Source organism: Rhyacophila brunnea, unplaced genomic scaffold, assembly GCF_057557595.1.
Source record: "Rhyacophila brunnea isolate RB1 unplaced genomic scaffold, BYU_Rbru_1.0 scaffold_1, whole genome shotgun sequence".
In the NCBI taxonomy this organism is placed as follows: Eukaryota; Metazoa; Arthropoda; class Insecta; order Trichoptera; family Rhyacophilidae; genus Rhyacophila; species Rhyacophila brunnea.
The window spans coordinates 65,379,237-65,398,516 of NW_028232751.1; the positions used below are offsets into that span (position 1 = coordinate 65,379,237).

General features: G+C 35.2%; 1 protein-coding gene across 1 annotated transcript in view; it reads right to left on the bottom strand.

The window, feature by feature from the left end:
* Positions 1 to 12,977: 12,977 nt before the first annotated feature.
* The window catches only part of LOC147080132 (uncharacterized), a 67,319-nt gene continuing 61,016 nt past the window's right edge, over positions 12,978 to 19,280 (bottom strand). The window contains exon 6 of the mRNA XM_085948344.1: positions 12,978 to 13,273. Within this exon, the coding sequence (XP_085804470.1) occupies positions 13,114 to 13,273 (160 nt within the window). The 3' untranslated portion in view covers positions 12,978 to 13,113. The remainder of the gene's footprint in view (positions 13,274 to 19,280) is intronic.

The window sequence follows — 19,280 nt, forward strand, 5'->3', positions numbered from 1 at the left end:
AACATGCACATTAATTATTTCATAACTAGCTACTACCAATAACTAATGTAACGATAATACAACGGTGTCGGTAACCCTTTTACAATAATGTAGTAGAAAAGTATGATTTGACCATTAATAAAATTAATAGAAGTCCAACACACTTTATTCAATTAATTAATAATTAGCAGTTAACCAATGCGTAAGCCATAAGGCATTGGTCTTTGGGTAGGCATGGATCTAATTTTAAAGTATGATAATTTGGATCTGCCATTTTCTAAATATATTTTATTGGAAATTGGGTACCTACCTATATAAATGCAGCAAATATACTTACTTACACGTTTGTTAATAATGCTAACTAATACCTAATAGTGGCGAGGGGTGGAGGTATGCTATTAAGATTCGACATAAATAGTGTACACTAAACTTTGTCAGTTATACTTTATTTGTTTTCATTGAACTGAGAATACTACATGCAGATCGAAGCAGAAAATTTAATTAAACCCTGCCAAATCAAACCATAATAGTTTAATATGCTATTAGCGATCTAACAACAATAGTGCACACTTTTTTAGTCATATTCATTATTTTTCGTCGAATTAAGAATATTCCGTAATTCGTACGCGCTAGTACTATACATTTTATTACGGCAACAAAAGACACAATTGACCTAATCTGTCCGAACAAATCACTATCCGTAATTGACCTATTCGGTCGGTGTCCTCATTAAGTGACTCATTTCCCATATCTAACACGCTGCCCGCCGAACTGAATATGTCGTTCGAGGCGAACGAGATACGCGGGAATGCGCGCGCAGTATAGGAAGAAACGTGGGTGCGAAGGACACGCTGCCCGCCGAACTGAATATGTCGTTCGAGGCAAACGAGATTTGGGTGAGTGCGCGCGCAGTATAGCATAGACAGTATAGGAAGAAACGTGGGTGGGAAGGACACGCTGCCAGGCTAGTACTATACATTTTATTACGACAACAAAAGACACAATTGACCTTATCTGTCCGAACAAATCGCTATCCGTAATTAATCTATTCGGTCGGAGTCCTTAGTAAGTGACTCATTTCTCATATCTATATCAAACTGACAAATAATGACAACTCAGTGTTCAGTGCTGCCAGATACGATTAGTAAAATTCCCAACTTTATAATAATAGTAAATCAATGAAAAATAGTATCTTCGCAATTTCTCATCTAAAAACTACGTTTAAATTATATGCAATAAAACGTTTCTTTAAAAAAGTTAGAACACGGTTAAATTTTTGATTTATGTCTACCAATCTTTTTGAGGTACCTACCTTTAAATAACAAACATTATACCTACCTAAAATTGTTAGCCAGCATTTGCATTTTTCCCATAAAATATTATTATGTAAGTACTTTTTAAGTCTTAACTAACGTATAGAATATATTTCTGAATCCTAGTTTTAATTTTAGCTTCATTTTCCAAACATCGAGTTTTCTAAAAATAAATAATATCTTAATTACCTATATCGGATATAAGTATAGGCATAATCACAATATAAAAAAAATAGTCGGAAGATGTAATACAACATTTGATTAATACTTTATTTTGTCTGAATCATAAATAACAATATTTTTGAATCGTAATTTTACAATTTCGTTAGATAGAGACCATTAGTTCAAAAATTTATTATATTTTACTACTTGCCACTTTGAGCGGGACTCATTACAATTTATAATTTAACACCTCCATCTTTCAATTTACTTTGTATTTAATCTGGGATTAATATTCGAGATTGAAATGGATAAACCTGATCCAAAAAAAGAAGCTGAAGGTAAAAAATATTCATATGTATAATTTTTCATGAACGATTTCCGTGTAATTAGTTTTTTTCTATGGACACACAACCACAAATTTTGATCTGTCTGAAAAACTATTCACATATTATGGTTTATTTAATTATTTTAATTTCTCCAAATGAACCTAAGAATTGATTGAGTTTCTACTTTCAAACAATGTTGATACATTAACATTAAATGCCGGTATTCTACAAAAGGACTTCAATGGCTTTATTCTATATTGTCATAGTTTCATATTTATTATTTTGTCTCATTTACAGAAAACATTGGAAATGCATCGGAATCTCAGGAAACGTAAGTACTGGCATCAATAATTTTACATTGTGATTGAAATAGAAAATATATTTATCTATTCGAATCCCCCTGAATCTAGGTATAATAACATATCCCGAATATGAAAATTTGACTAATTATTTAAATTCCAAACAATATATTATTACTATATTATATTATACCTGTAGATGTTGAAAAAATCATCTTGTGTAGAGATAGTGCCTAAATATATGAAAGTTATTGCAAAAAGGATCACTAATTTTCAGATAAACTCTGATATGAAATTACCTTTCTTACATTTTTGGCATACGAAAACTGACTTGCGTTGACATGTTTCTTGCTGCAGCGATATTTATTAGGAAATCACAAATGGCTCCGCTTGGAAGAAGATTCAACATCTTTGGATGTGTCAGTTTAAATCATTCTATATTACTTAGTATCGGATAGTATTCATAAAATAAAAAAATAAATGAAAATCTTTAAATCTCCGACATGCAACCTACTGATGTAAGTACATAATATTATTATAGAGACAGTAGTATCGACATTGTTGTGTTATTCTCTTTTCTCTCTTGACTTGCCATTCCTAAGCAGTACATGACCTGCGTATCACTTTATTAACCTATTTGTTGTTCAGAATACATCATTTTGAAAAACCTCAAACATGCATATTATAAATAATTCTAGATGAAAAGTTCATCTAAGTGGAAAATGAGCTCACATCTTTCATTGTCCGGATGAGTTATCTAATACCCCGTTTACATGTATTGTGCATAGATTTACTGCTGACAGTACATATTATCACGGCCATAACAAAAAAATGCACGCATTATCGTGCAAGTTGCAAGATTACATGCATGAATCAAAGTTCAGAAGCTTCTGAATTTCATGCAACATTTGGACTGTGCGATGTCTGCGCCTGCGCAGTAGAATGGTAGTGGTGACTGTTGAAAAAAATAAACTACACTGCGCAGAAACTCATTTTGACGTCTATCAATGTTCACGACCTATCAAAAAGCACCATACAAAGACTATATCACGGCTTGCTTATTCTTGAAGAACAGTTATTATAGCGCCTGTACACATGCATGAATTTACTGGCAACAATGGTATGTATTTTAAACTATCGTGACAATAACTGTTTACACGTAAAAGTCCTGACTGCCTCTTCAAGAGTGAGCGAGACGCGATGTTATCATTTTATGGAACTATTCGACAGGTAGTGAAAATCGGTTAACCTCAAAATTTGTTCATACAGACCTACAAACTTATCTGGAGAATGGCCAAAAATGAAACTACGAACTACCATATGACGCCATATTGAAAAACGTTTAAAAAAAGTTTAAACTGCACACTATTGGTGCTAGAAAATCCATGCACGTGTACAGGCGCTATTATTCTTTGAACTACAGATGATTCATGTGAATAACTATTAATCACGACTCTATCTGAGGTGGTTTAAATTTAAATATGATAAATGATATATCTATCTTAATTAGAGTTAGCGTCCGGTTAAATGCCGGTTAGTAGTTTTTTATTTAAAAAAAACAAAAATGGTAGTTTCCAGAACAAATCACAGATGTCAGAGTCTTACTGAATTCGTAATATGGCTCAGTCGCGTCTGGCACTGATAAATACTGTAGATGTCCAAGTAATTTGGAAAGAAAAAACTACAAGTTTAAGAAATATGGGTCAGTCCTGTCCGGTCCTGAGCCAGCCAATTGTTGCCAGTAGTCGCCTACCGACTTTCCAATACCTATGATGGACTGAAAATTTAATTGTTGTTTTATTTTTATTCTTTACAGCTTAACAGAAGATGTTCCACAAGATGTTCCGCAAGATGTTCCACAAGATGTTCCACAAGAGTATGATTACGCTGTATTTTCAGCCATCCTTGATGTTACTGGAAAACTTTCTCCTATACCATCTCCAGTCATGACCACCGATGAACTCCTGGACATTCTCTCGGGTGATGACTGCAACGTACCAGCTCACCAGAGCGATCAGGCCTCTCAAGAAAAGGTGCCAGATCGACAGGATCAAAGTTCCAACGAAAATCCTCACCTCATTCCCGTCGAGTAATATTTTACCACATATTATCCATTATATTTCCTCAGTTCATGCCAGTTGCCTATCGACTTTCCAATATCTGTGATAGACTGAAATTTAATTGTTGTTTTATTTTTATTCTCTACAGTTTACCACAAGATGTTCCGCAAGAGTTTGATTATGCTGCATTTGCAGCCGTATTCGGTGATGCGGGAGAACCTTCTCCTCCACCATCTGTAAACCTAGAAGATCGTTCTCCAGTCATGACCACTGATGAACTCATTGACATTCTCTCGGATGAAGACTAGAGAGCGGATTATTTTAGGACATATGCACTTCAAATCATTCACAAACGAACTATTAATTTTAATCTTCATAAGTGCAAATATTTAAATAAGAAATACAATGTAAACCAAACACAACTTTAAACTTAACTTTGACATAACTAGGTATTCCTAAATACTATTTACTATTTTTTAGTCGGAAACAAAAAAATTACTAGAGTATCAACTGGAATATCAAAATAATCTAATTAGTAAATTCCAATTATTGTCTGAAGTTATAGAAATATATAAAATAAAAAAAATAAAAAAGCCTTTTTATTTCTTACAAACAAAAAAAGTAAATGACAGTGAATTGACTATATCTAATGTAAGTTATTTATAACCTATGATTATATCTATCATGTATAATATATATCTATCTATCTATGATTTTTTTTAATATTTTATCTATGATATTTTTATATTTTTTTTATAATACATATTGATACTGGCCTTTCTCCGTCGAGGAGAATGGTGAAGGCCGTATCACTAGCAGGCCAGAAGCGGGGTGGGATGAGAGAAACGCACATGTATGCTGTTGAGGCTGGTGTTTATTATATTGTCGTCGGTGGTGGGTAGAGGCGGTTTGCTTGAGATCTTGTGGCTTGGGATGCTTGATGCTTACTTGGCGCCGATGCGGTCTTTTTGGCTGGAGAATTGGAGATGCTGGCTTGGCTTCGCGTCCGAGGCGAGCAGGGGCGATGCTAGCTGTCCGGCGTCGGCCGGGGGTTGCGAGAGCCGCGAAGAGTGGACGTAGGCTGTGATGTTTTGGGAAAGATGATGGTTCGGTCCGCCCTTTGCGGTGGTCTCCTGTGGGAGACCTTCATCCGGTATCAATATATACCTATATTAAGATTTTTATTTTGTATATAATATTAATAAATAATGTTTATATATTAAAAGTGCTATGTAACGTTTTTAATATTGGTATATATTTTTGTATTTGTAACTTAAATAATATTTTTAATGCTAAGATACTAGTTTCTTTGATTTGTAAGAACCTCTCTTTGGGTGAAGGCCTCCTCCAAAGAAAGAAGTCCCACTGGACACTGGGCTTAAAATGCTTTGGATAAAAAGTATCAATTTCTTTTTCTTTCGCTATTTCTGTGGGTGCGTATACTTGTATTCATTTCCTTGTATTTTTAAATTCAATAGTGCTACTCTATCTGTTATACCTATGAAGTTTACTATGTTATTCTTGTGCTTTTTATATATTAAGAATCCGACGCCATACATTCCAGGTGTAAGTCCTATGTGACATAGAATATGATTGCCATATTCCTCTATCTTTGTTCCTTGACGTCTCACTTCAGATAATCCGATTATGTCGGATTTTATATCTTTTATTGCCCCTCTCAATTCTATTAAGCGTACATATTATGACAGTGATCTTATATTGTAGATTAGTTTGTAGAGCTTGGTTATTGAGATACATGTAAGGTTTGTTAGCGTCATTTTATTTTTCTTGGAGGGTTTTGGTCGTGATCTTCCTCGGTGACCAGCCCTATTGGAAGATGGTTTTTGTTTTTTGTTATGTGTTCATCTATGAGATCTTCGTGGGAGGGGTGGGTTGGTTGCTATGTGTTCTTGTCTTTGTTGTCTTGCTTGTTTGTTTTAATGTTGGTATTTTTGTTGACTAAGAAGTTCAGCATACCCGGTTATGGGGCTCCTTCTGATAAGCTACTTGATCTTCGAAACGATGTCTGTGGTTGGAGCGTTCTGTTCTTTTTGGTGGGTTGAATGTTTCTATCGTTCCGTAGTAGGGGATTATTTTTAGGTGATGTGGAAAGTGGTCTCTTATTGCTAGGTTTTACTATGATCCAGTGGCGCACCCAGGATTTAATATTGGGGGGGGGCCCAAGGAAGAGAATGTAAATCTGTCTCATAGGCTCTTTTACTTCTGCTTTAAATTATTTATACATATTTTCATAATATACGGCGGTATATTTGTACAAAGTTTCTCCTAGTTTTTATTAAATTGGAGGCATAACGGCGGTAACCGTTGAGCATGTCATCAGCGACTGGCGGATTGGAAGTGACTAACAGCCACCACACTGGACATGTGCGCCTAGTATGCTAAAATATTACTCAAATATTGTCGGCTGTGCTACCCACTTCGTCTAGAGCAGTGGTCGGCAAGCCGCCGCTCGCGAGCCACATGTGGCTCTTTGGCCCCTTGGGTGTGGCTTGCCACAAATGACCACGTATGGGCTAAAACAGTGAAAGATAGAACAGTCAAAATGTCTTTGAATATAACCAACCAGCGAGTCAAAGATCTTAAATTGGTTTCAGCTTTATCAATAGCAGTTAACGAGTGACCAATCATACAGCACAAGTTTCACGTTTTGTAGGATTTATTTTATATACAGGTCCTAAAGAAGAACTTGTAGTATTATTGCAACTCAAATGTCAAACACGTGGAGAAGATATTGCAAATGCTGTAATTGAGTGTATGGAAAAACATCATATTCCACTCGATAAAATTGTGTCAATTTCAACAGACGGGGTATGACAGTAGGACCGGCGTAAGAAAAGGGATTGTTGCTATTTTGAAAGAAAAAAAAATCACGAGATACTTGCTTACCATTTCATCATTCGTCAAGAAGAGCTTTGTGTGCAGACATTTGCAAGATATGGAATTTGTGAATAAGATTATCACCTCTATTATAGATAAAGCTTATGGATAAAGAATTATGGAGCTCTAAATTTGAACATCTCTGTGCCGATATGGACATATTGGAGAAAAAAAAATATGAACATGTTTCACAGTACAAGTTTAGTAGTATACTTTGAAAGACCTGGAGAAGGAAGATATGATGATTTTTAATACTTGGAATAGTATTCCTGACTCATATGATCAGTTGAAAAAACTAGCGTTTGCTGTTCTTTCCCTTTCCGGTTCTATATATTCATGCGAACAATCTTTTTCAAGCATGCAACAACCCCTTTTCTTACACTGGTCATACTTAACTGTTGTTGTTGTTGTTATCTGTTGAAATTGACACAATTTTATCAAGTGGAATATGATGTTTTTCCATACACTCAATTGCAGCATTTGCAATATCTTCTATACCCTGTTTGACATTTGAGTGGTATCCAAGTTCTTCCTTAGGACCTGTAGATGGAATAAATCGTACAAAACGTGATACTTGTGCTGTATCATTTATGTCACAAGACTGAAACCAATTTAAGTTTTTTATCCCGTACGTGGTCATTTGTGACAGAGCCACACCCAAGGGGCCAAAGAGCCACATGTGGCTCGCGAGCCGCGGTTTTCCGACCAATGACCTACACCATGACCTCCACATCTTGAAACGGGCCCTCAGGCTAGGATATTTTTCAGGCCTCCTACCTACCGCTAAGATTAAAGGCAGTGTGAAATACTACATTAACGTTTTTCAATTTATGTTTTAATTCAAATTAAGGGTACTTATACAGTGAATTATTGGCAATTTTTAATACATCAACTTTAATAATGGTGCTGTCAAGTATCGCATAATAATCAGAAAATATATTGCACAATTATATAATTTAAAATGTTCATGGTCATAAAGTATAATAGCGTCGCAGACGACTTTTTTTTACTATTAAAGCTAATTTATGATGTGTGTTTATCTCACTTATCTGGTCAACCCAACACGCCGGGCACCCCACAGCCCGGGCCCCCAGGCTAGAGCCCTGTCAGCCCTCCCCAGCCATGACCTACACCACTCCGGAATTCGGGTGGACTTTTTGGATTTTTTTGACGGTTCCATTAAAAATTGGTTTTTAAAAAAACCCGACATTAGTGTTTCGAAATTTTTGTGTTGGAAATTAAAATCTAAGAAATTTTTCTGAAAATGGTGCTGGAGAATAATTACAAATCATTTTTTTGCCATGTTTTTATTTGTCTAAGCCCAAGGTATAGTTTATTGGCTTTCAATTTCAATGTTTAAAATCATTCATTTTCATGTTTGGGGTGCCAGGGCCCCTTGCCCCACCTCCCTGGGTGCGCCACTGCTATGATCAGTTTATCATATTTTATTCTGACTGTATTGCCTTTCTCTTTCTCTAGGATCATTTGCTATCGTAATTCTTTTCTTTTATCTAAAATGTACTGTGGATAGTCCTCCATCATATAATATTGAGTGCCTTTCAGCGCTCCCTTTTGTTTAAATATGTGTATCCTGAGACCGAGAGTAGTGAAAGTTACCATTATTGGAAGTTATAGAAATAAAACCGTTAATAATTTAATTTGTTATGTAGATTGTGATAAAAATAATATGAGAATCTAATATCTGTGTGCGAAAGGAAGAGGGCGATAAGTCGAAAATCGGTACTTTGATATAACATAATATTATGCTTCACCCAACTGGGTTCCGCGAGCAGTGCAGTATATAATATATCAGTTTATTATAAATTTGCTTGCATGTGTCCATTCCAAAAATAATAAAATGCGAATAGTATGTAATAAAAATACATTAAATTTAATACGAAGGTAAGAGGCCAAAATTTCAGTCTCGCTTGTAGCAGTTTGCTTCAGTATGTCACTGCGTACTGATATATACATATTTTTGTAATTTATTTTCTAGATCTAAAATGTGTCATTCAGGTACTGCCATCCAAAAAAGGTTAAGACGATACATCAGTGAAACGGCAAATAATTTTCAACTATAGGCGCGACGAAATTTTGGATTCGCTGGCATTCGGAGAGAGAATGTCGAGCTGGGAACGCGTCGATTTGTTTCGTGATGGCAACGGGGGTATTAATTCTTAAATCGTGTAAAGATGACTAAAAACGTTACCCATTTACTTAAAAAAGAAAACATGTCACAAAAAATTATATTTCGTTTGGCATGTGTTATTTGCACCCGCGACCCGCAATCCACGCATCGCCTAGCCACGATCTTTTTAGACCGTGCCTCAACTGAGGTATAGCCTTAAGCATCACAATTCTAAAAACTATGTTACGTTTTTTACAGATTCCGATAATATCACTGAACATATTTTGATCTAACAAGACCATTGCTCGGGAGAAAGATGGGGACATAAACAAAATTCACATTTTATAACGTTTTTCTTAAATTGTAGGTTTATCTTTGACTTAAGATTAAAAAAAAATCTTTTTAACGTTTTCAGATACATATTTATTAATTAATACAGTTGAAATTGTAAATTATCAAAAAAATGTCTCAAATTGCAAGCTTTGTATTTTTCCGCTAGGTGCCTCTTCAAAAAGGGCTCGGTAAATGCTTCACCTTAAACTCCACCAAGTTACATCCTAAAAAGTAAGTAAGGTATATTACATTTTTATAATAAGTAAAAAGTATGCACATTTTTTAAATATAATTGAAATTCAGAGAAGTGAACAGAAAAATAATAATCATACTAATTATGCAAGTAAATAACGTACTTATATAAATAATTATAATGTAAAATTAAATCACAAATGCACCCTAAGCAGAATATAATATGGACCCCTTCACAGAGAGAGCCCAACAATAATATCTAATATTTTACAGACAGTACGTGCCTACATCAAACCTTGTGTTTTTGTGAATATATTGTATTCTTATATGTATTATTATAATAGTAAGAATTAAGCATTGATGAGCTTTCTGATATTTTTTAAACTGCGATATTGGTACCTGCAGTATATTATTTCAAATAGAATAATTTAAAAACTAAGAGTAAATATAGAAATCGTCATATTCAGTTGATAATAATTGACATTGTTACGAGGAATGATTATTAGCCATTAGCACAATTAATATGGTTTTTGACCTTGATCAAACACATTGAAAGAACATAATGTGCTTTTTACACGGGATCAAACCCACACCCACAACTGCAGAGACGAATACGAAGTATGCCACAGTAGAATCACCAGCAAACAAGACTATCATTCTGGGTTTATCACAACAGTAAACTTTATTAAATTATTCAACAGTGAATTAGATAGATGTAACTGTATCACGCTTGAAATAATGATATAAAGTAATAAAAACTTATCGATAATATAAAAATTTAGTCTTTCTGGTTCTTTAATATTCATAGATCAACTGGTTCTAGAATCTAATATTTCTGGCAGCAAAACACTTCCTATAAAATTTATATACTTAGATGTTTTTTCATTCTTCCTGTATAAAATGTCGTCTTTGTTGATTCCAAACTCCAAATCTTTCTTAGTAATATGAAGTCTTCTTTTTGTCACAGACTTATAGTAAACAATAATTTAAAAACTAAGAGTAAATATAGAAAGCGTCATGTTCAGTTGATAATAATTGACATTGTTACGAGGAATGATTATTATCCATTATCACAATTAATTTGGTTTTTGACCTTGATTAAACACATTGAAAGAACATAATGTCCTTTTTACACGGGATCAAACCCACACCCACAGCTGCAGAGACGAATACGAAGTATGCCACAGTGGAATCACCAGCAAACAAGACTAACAATAATAATTGTTAAAATATTCAGAAATAAATTTTTGTAGTTCTACTGAAAGATTTCGTGGCCTCCCAGGGAACCGTAATCCATTAGCTTGGGAAATTTATCAAACTCAATTCATAAAAAAACAAATAATAGTGAACTGTAACTAAATATTTAATGAACACACATTTTTTCAATTTTTGACTTGTATTTAGGTACTTACCTATTATATAATCTAAAAAATATCTGTTTTTCTTTATATTTTTTTTGGATACATATTAGTAATTTAAAAAAAAAACACATTTTTTAGTAAATTGTATTGCCCCTGCGGGGCTGTTCTAACGTATCCAAACGTATGTGTTAAAAGGTTAAAACGGCTAATTATGATAAAATTATCAAAATTAACACATTTGCTATTCTCGCGGTCATTTGCGTAAGAAAGCTAACCGATATCCCTGTCAAAGTTAGCGGCACCTCGATGTGCCGTGCTACTGCGAGAACGAGAGAAAATATGTCAATTTTACATATTGAAAATTGAGATGCAAGATAATATGCAAAGTTTCAAACCACAATTTGTGGTTCGGTTCTACGGATTCTATGGTTAGAATCATAGATACTATTACTAATAAATGTTCGTTTCGCGGATGTCAAATAACTGTCGTTATATTGTTTTATCAATTTTATTATCCATCTACATTCTACAATTGTACAGACTGTCGAAAGAAATAGTGATCGAGATAGTGACCAAATTGGACTCCGTGTTGATGAGAGGCATACCCAAAGGAATTCCTGTCCAAATTCAGGTAATTAAAATCACAAATTACTTCGACATTTAGTAGCTATACTTAACCCTACTTTATGACAGCGCAAGATAACATCATGGGTAAGATACATTTACTCAGTTTGACAACAGCACATGTAAATACCTACCTACTTCATCTTTAAGCATTCACCACGACAGAAAACATATTAAAATTAACAGATTGTCATTGTTCATTGTCCTTCGTCATTCTTCATTTCCTCTTGTTATTGATTGATCCAAAAAACATTTCAGGTGATTCAGGGTATGCGGTAGAAAAATATATGCTCATTCCGATTCTACGTGCCGAGGTAGATTCACCTGAAGCTCGCTATACGGCTGCCCACTGCTCAACAAGGAATGTCATAGAGAGACTGAACGGTGTGTTGAAAGCAAAATTTAGATGCCTTCGAGGGGATAGAGCCCTCCATTATAAACCTGAGAAGGCAACCAAGATAATATATGCGTGTTGTATTCTGCATAACATGATGCAACATTATAGGTAATTATTGAAGTTTCAAGTAAATGAAAACATTACTTAAATAGATGTGACATTGGACTGAGTCTGTGCTAACACATCTCTTTTTCTTTCTTTTTCAGGATACCGAATCTAGAACCTGTTGATGAGCCTGTCCTATCGGAATTCGTGTATAATGAGACGCGGAATCAAAATAGATTAAGGGAGGCATATGCTACTCGTCAACGAATTGTCGACATCTATTTTGGTGACGATTAACACAATCACTATACCAGTATCTAATGGACAGGCTCGTTTTCAGCGCTCAATAACTCATTCCACACCGTTCCACATGTATGTGCCAAATAATTTAGCCTGTATTCAAACGTATATATGATATACGAAGGAGATGCAGCTAATGTTGGACAACAAGAAGACCAGGATCATCCCTCGTCATTTGCAGCTCGCCATCCGCAACGAGGAAACAAGCTGCTCTCCGGCGTCACCATCGCCCAGGGTGGAGTGCTGCCCAATATCCAGGTGGTGCTCTTGCCCAAGAAGACTGAGAAGGCGTGAAAAAAAATCTTATCGTCTATGATTACATGCAATAATCCATCTATCGTCGTACAAAAGGCCCTTTTCAGGGCCCCCATTTTTATTCAAATTCGACTGGTAGCGAACGTGTCGAGGTCGTTATTGTTGCTTATGAGATGACATTTATTATTTAACGAATCACTGGTCAAATTGGAAATGGAACGATTGCATAACGAAAGAGTTTTAACTTAAAGTTTAGTGTGCACTATTTATGGCGGATCTTAACAGCCTACCTCCACCCTTCGCCACTGGCACTGCCAGTAACAAACATTTTCGTTTGGTTTTACAATTACCCGTATTCCGTAGACATCAAAGGAATCAAAATTTTGCATAGTTATGAGTGGGTATTTAATGAAACAACAATGTATAACGTTTCAAATTTATTTAATCAAAAACATATTCAAAAAACAGATTGTGATCATTGAAAAAAAATTCAGCTGACGAACGTGAAGCAGATGATGTAGTCGGTTGCAGCTTTCGTCTTCTCTCTCGGTCATCTTCGTTATTCTCTTGTTTCCTTTTGGTTTTCTTGGTATTGACTGATCTAAAAACATTTCAGGCAAATTAGGTTATGCGGTTGAGAAACCCACTGTTCAACGAATGTGGTAGAGAGACTCAACGGTGTACTTAAAACAAAATTTAGATGCCTACGAGCGAACAAAAAGCAACAAAAATAAAAAAAATATATGCATATTGTATTCTGCACAACGTGATACAAGAATTTAGGTAATTTAAGTTCAAGTAAATGAAAACAATAGGTACTTAAATAGATGTGACATTGGATTGAGTATGTAATGTATTGTGCTAACAAATCTCTTTTTTTACAGGATACCGAATCTAACTTAATACATTTACGAAACAACAAATTCTTCAAATTTTAATCTATTGTCAATATTAAAAAAATATATATAAAGAAATTATTCGTAATCAGAAGTACAATTAATGATGGCGGGCCGCAAAAAAATAGCCGGCGGGCCGCAGTTTGCCCCCCCCTGTTATAGAGAGCATTTTCGACAAAATGAATGAGCAATGAATGAGAAGAAATGAAAAAGAATGAGAATGACCAATTACTAGTAGAATAAGATAGTAGGTATAAAGTAAATCACCATTTCCACTGCAAGGCGGAGCATAATGTGAAAATCCACAATGTTACAGTCTTTTACGAGGTATACCTACGCTGTATGATAAAACAAATTGGTTTTTTACAAAACAAATTATTAAAAGTAATATTTAGGAATACAATTGACCGTGAAAACTAAATTAAAACACCGTCATTATTTTCATCTGCGACTATCTGGCAACAACTTTTTAAGTCTTGAAAAACCTTTACATAAGGAGAGAAGGTCCTTCACTTTGTTACCTGGAATTGACACGCAGATTCTTCTTCTGAGTATGATGTTTTGTAGGTACTTAATCATACAAGGTTCTTCCTTATTAACCTGGATTGCTTTTACCTGCTGCCATTTACCTTTGTCTTTAGTCATTTAAAGAAAAAAAATTAGGGTAGCTTTTTATTATTTTATTTCACTTATCAATATCGTTCCTTTCAGGAGCTATCTTTTTCTGAGCAAGTTGGACATTTTTCTTACATGTGTTTCGTACTCTTCCTTCCTTTTTCATTTATCAAAATCGGAACTGTTCTTTTCATATGTTACACAGAATGAACAAAGATCCTTTTTCGGTTTGAAGAACGAAATATTTAATTTCGTATTAAATATACGACTGTAAATCGATTGATTAACACTGCTGGCCGCCGTTCAAACATTTTTCTTTATATAAATTGTTATACAATATCATAGTGATATTTAATAGTCCATGTATTCCCGTGCGGTTCTTGCATGGCAATAGTGAGACTCAATTCTTTTAAAACTTCTTATATGGTCTTCGAACTATTGAACGTCAAATCAGAAAGATCCAAACTGCAGAAGAAGTCAAATGCTCGCGTATACCTGCAGAACAATACTGAATTCCAAAATGAACTCAAAAATGCACTATCGGCTTTCTTAGATGAGAACGAAACCGTTTCCCTATCCAACGCGGAGGATATAACAAATATTATTCTACAATGTGCAGAAAAAACAGGCGTAAAAAGCTCAGAAGTTACACCTTCCACCAAGCTTTCGAAGGCAACATTGAATCTTATGGAGCAGAGAAGGAAAACCAAGAGCGATAGACAGGCACAAAACGATATGGAGTTTTCATCACTTTGCAAAACCCTCCGAAGGGAGATTAGAGAAGACCTTCGTAAATTCAATGTAAACCTCATACAAGCAATTGTGAAAGCAGGCAGAAGTTTAAACAAAAACAAGCAATGCTTGTCGATAGGAGAACGTCAAATCACAGCACTAAAAGCAAAAGATGGTTCTATCGTCAGAAATTGGGAACACTTGTTAAGCCGAGTTGAAGAGTTCTACAGCGATCTCTACAGTGATGACACTGACAATACGACTATAGACTTAGATCTTCAGAGAAATGGAAATTCGGAAGACCATACTCCCGAAATTACATCCTGGGAAGTAACCCATGCTTTAAATTACATGAAAAGTGGGAAAGCCCCCGGGGAAGACGGTTTAACGATAGATATCCTCAAAAAAGCAGGAAAGGATGCAAATGAAGTACTTGCACAATTGTTCACAGCCTGCATATGCAAAGAGGATGTCCCAGAGGTATGGAAAAATGCCAGCATTGTCATTCTTCACAAAAAAGGTGACAGAGAAGACCTAGCAAATTATCGTCCAATAAGTCTACTCCCTATTCTCTACAAGACGTTCACAAAAATTCTCTCAAACCGTCTGCAAAATGTACTAGACGAGAACCAACCGAGAGAACAAGCCGGATTTAGAGGAGGATACAGCACTATGGACCATATCCAAGTCGTCAGAGAAATCATAGAGCGGTACCAGGAATACAAACTGCCACTATGCATGGGTTTTATAGACTATGAGAAGGCGTTTGATTCGATAAAGAAATGTTCAATACTCGACGCACTCAGAAAACAAGGAATCACTGGACGCTATATAAATATTTTCAATAATATATACAGTAGCGCAACAGCATCTGTAAATCTCCATAAACCATCGCACAGATTTCCTATCACCAAAGGAGTCCGACAAGGTGATACAATCTCACCTAAACTATTTACAGCTACCCTTGAAGACTTATTCAGGCAACTTGACTGGAATGACAAAGGGATCCCCATAAATGGAGAATACCTGAGTCATCTGCGCTTTGCCGATGACATAGTAATTTTCTCGCAAGACTCAGAAGAAGCAGAATGCAGGAACTCGCTGAAGTAAGCAACAAAGTAGGTTTGAAAATAAATGTAACAAAGACGAAAGTCATGTTCAACTGCTTTGCAGGCCAAAAAGAGATCCTCATCAATGGCACTCAGCTCGAACAGGTGAAAAGCTACATCTATCTGGGACAACAAGTATCTATAGATTGATGTGTATTTGATGAAATTGTTCGCAGAGTAAAGCTAGGCTGGAGTGCTTTTGGCCGCCTGAATAATGTCTTCAAAAGTGACCTTCCACTGTGCCTAAAGCGCAAAGTGTTCAACCAGTGTGTGCTTCCCGTGATGACATATGCCTGTGAAACATGGACCCTAAGTAAAAGAGAGATCCAGAAACTTAGAGTAGCACAACGTGGTATGGAGAGGTGCATGCTGGGCATAACGCGAAAGGACAAAAAGAGGAATGAGTGGATAAGGAAGCAGACAAGGGTTTGCGATGTAATAGAGTTTATTAAAAGCCTTAAATGGAGATGGGCTGGACACATAGCTCGAAGAAGAGACAATCGTTGGACAAATCTAGTCATCCAGTGGTATCCAAGAAGTACAAAACGTCCACAAGGTAGACCTAGAGGCCGCTGGATCGATGAAATGATAAAGTTCTGCGGAAGTACGTGGCAACGCAATGCACAGGACCGAGAGAAGTGGAAGCAACTTGAAGAGGCCTTCATCCAGCAGTGGATAGATTCAGGCTGATGATGATATGGTCTTCAACATCATCAGCTTGCCTTTTTGTAGCTCGGAGCAGTACCTCTCATATCAGTTTCGAGAAAACCATCTTTTGCCTTCTTTAGTGCAGTATGTACTAATAGTGTTACTGCTGATTTCTAAATTGGCCGAGAAAAACTGTTTGCAAACTCGAATATTTTTACAACAAACATCGAAGAAATATGTGTGATTAGCCTTCCTTCTTGATGTACCTTCATTTTTTTGTTCTAGATGTTATTGGTTGCATGCATCTTAAAATAAATTCTTTTTGTCTGGTTTTATCTGCCAATAAATAAATAATGTCTTAAAATTGAATATAGTATATTATCAACCATGTTTTAATGTTTAATTAAATTATTCGTTGAATAAAAAAAATCGTTAATTATTTATTTTTGCTTTGTTACGTTGTGCTCAGTTCTTTTAGTGTTCATTCACTCACTAATGTGCTGTGTTTGAACATTTTTCAGTTACTAAATCACTCGTCACTTGACTAAACTAATCAACTAATCTGCACCGGCCTTTAGTGTTTGATATAACAAATCAGTGTTTTTGTCATCTATTGCAGTGCTCCGCAACCTTTTCTCACCCACGGCACACTAAAGGTCTTCCCAGAATTCCACGGCACACCACAATACAATTTATACACGCAAACATGGACTCCACATCCTGAAGGAGGATCCCAGGCCAGAATCGTCGGCGCTCCCCCTACCTATCGCTAAGGTTAAAGACAATGTGATACTTTAAAATAGCGTTTTTCTAATAGTGTTCGAAGTAAAATTAATGGTATTGATTGTATGTTTAGCGATTTTTTGTATTTATTAATACATCCACTTTAATTATTTGTCGAGTATTGACACAATAATAATAAATAATTGTACTTATCCCAAAATCGAATGTTTTAAAATATTAATGGCAGTGAAGTAAAATAGCACCAGGCTACTTTTTTTACTATTAGAACAAATTTGTTATCTGTTTATCTTACTTATCTGGTTGATCCAAAATTAATTGCTTGTTTTCAATGGTGGTCTGGTACTCAGGTAGGTTCTTTGGTACATTTGTAGATCCTTGTCTTAACTCCTTCTAATTATTTATCGGAGCACGTCAATATATTTTCATTCTGACCTTGCATTGTTTTATTAAGTTCATGCATATGCTCAAATATATTACCAGCCATGTACTCTAATTTGGATATTAAGTACCTAAGTATTTTATAAAATACAAAATTATTTGTGTTTTTTTTGGGAGCAATGCACCGCGGCACACCGGCTGCGGAGCATTGATCTATAGCAGTGGTTCTCACGTGAAATTTAACTGTGACCGCACAATTAATATTGACAGTTCTATGGAAACGTCCGGTGGCCGCACACAAATTTCACTTTTGTTGTGGTTGAAAGAATTAAAGCTAAATTTTATTTACTAAAAAAATGGATCAATTTATTTATAGACAAGTCCATTAAAAGACATTTGAACATTTCAGTAAGTATATATCTATTTATTTAAAAATAATGCAAATGGAAATACTCCTTTTTTCCAATGTGAGCCGCATGGCTGCTTCTAAGTTTACATCTGTCAACTGGCTTTGATATTTGTTTTTTTTGAAATGCAGGAAAAATCGACAATTTAATAAATATTTTGTAAAGCACTAGTGGCCGGGAATGGGACGATTTGACACCGCGAACTGGCCTCCGGTAATTGGCCGTCGGTACAATCGGACGCCGGCCCAATTGGACGCCGACCCAATTGGCCTCCTGGAGGATTGGACGCCGCACAGTTGAATTAAATGCGCAAAGGAATAGACGTACGTTACAATTTGTTGGAGTAAATAAGCAAGTCAGTTTAATATGCTTCTATCTTCTCAGTAGTTGTACCTTATACATTTTGCACTTGACACATTTTTAATATAGATTGAGAATAATTATTATGCCTTATGATGTTTATTAAAAGAAAATAATTCTTCCTTCGTTAAAACTTAAAGATGTGCATAATCAATTAATTTATTGTCTATACATGGGTACTTATATTTACAACAAATATTAAAAATAGTGTTAGATGTTAGAATGAAAATAACATTATATTTCAGCGTTTTATCTACTTAATATTATAATAAGGCTTAAACATGTATATTATTATGCATAAATGCGTATTTTAGATAGTATAGATAAGATAGTATGAAATTACAAACAAAATATTAAGTATGTTATCTGCTAAGTATAAATGTTTCAGTAGTTTGATTGATAAACTACTTAGGTACTCGGTGCCGGACGAAATCCCGAATGCTGAAATCCCGTATTATCTCTTATTATCCTTTATATTTATTTTAAACATTCGATGACTGCATAAAGTATTTTTATTACATAAAATAGTATTCGTTTAAACCTCTCGCTCTAATGTTTTAGAATATTGTCATATTTCGGTACATGAATGTGCAGTGGTGTTAAGATTTTTTACATTTGCTGGGTCTCACGCGCGTCAATATCATTTTACTCCCTACTTCAATTATAGTTTGTCAATTTATGGCTACGGCCGTATGTTGTAGCTTAACCACTGGGGAATA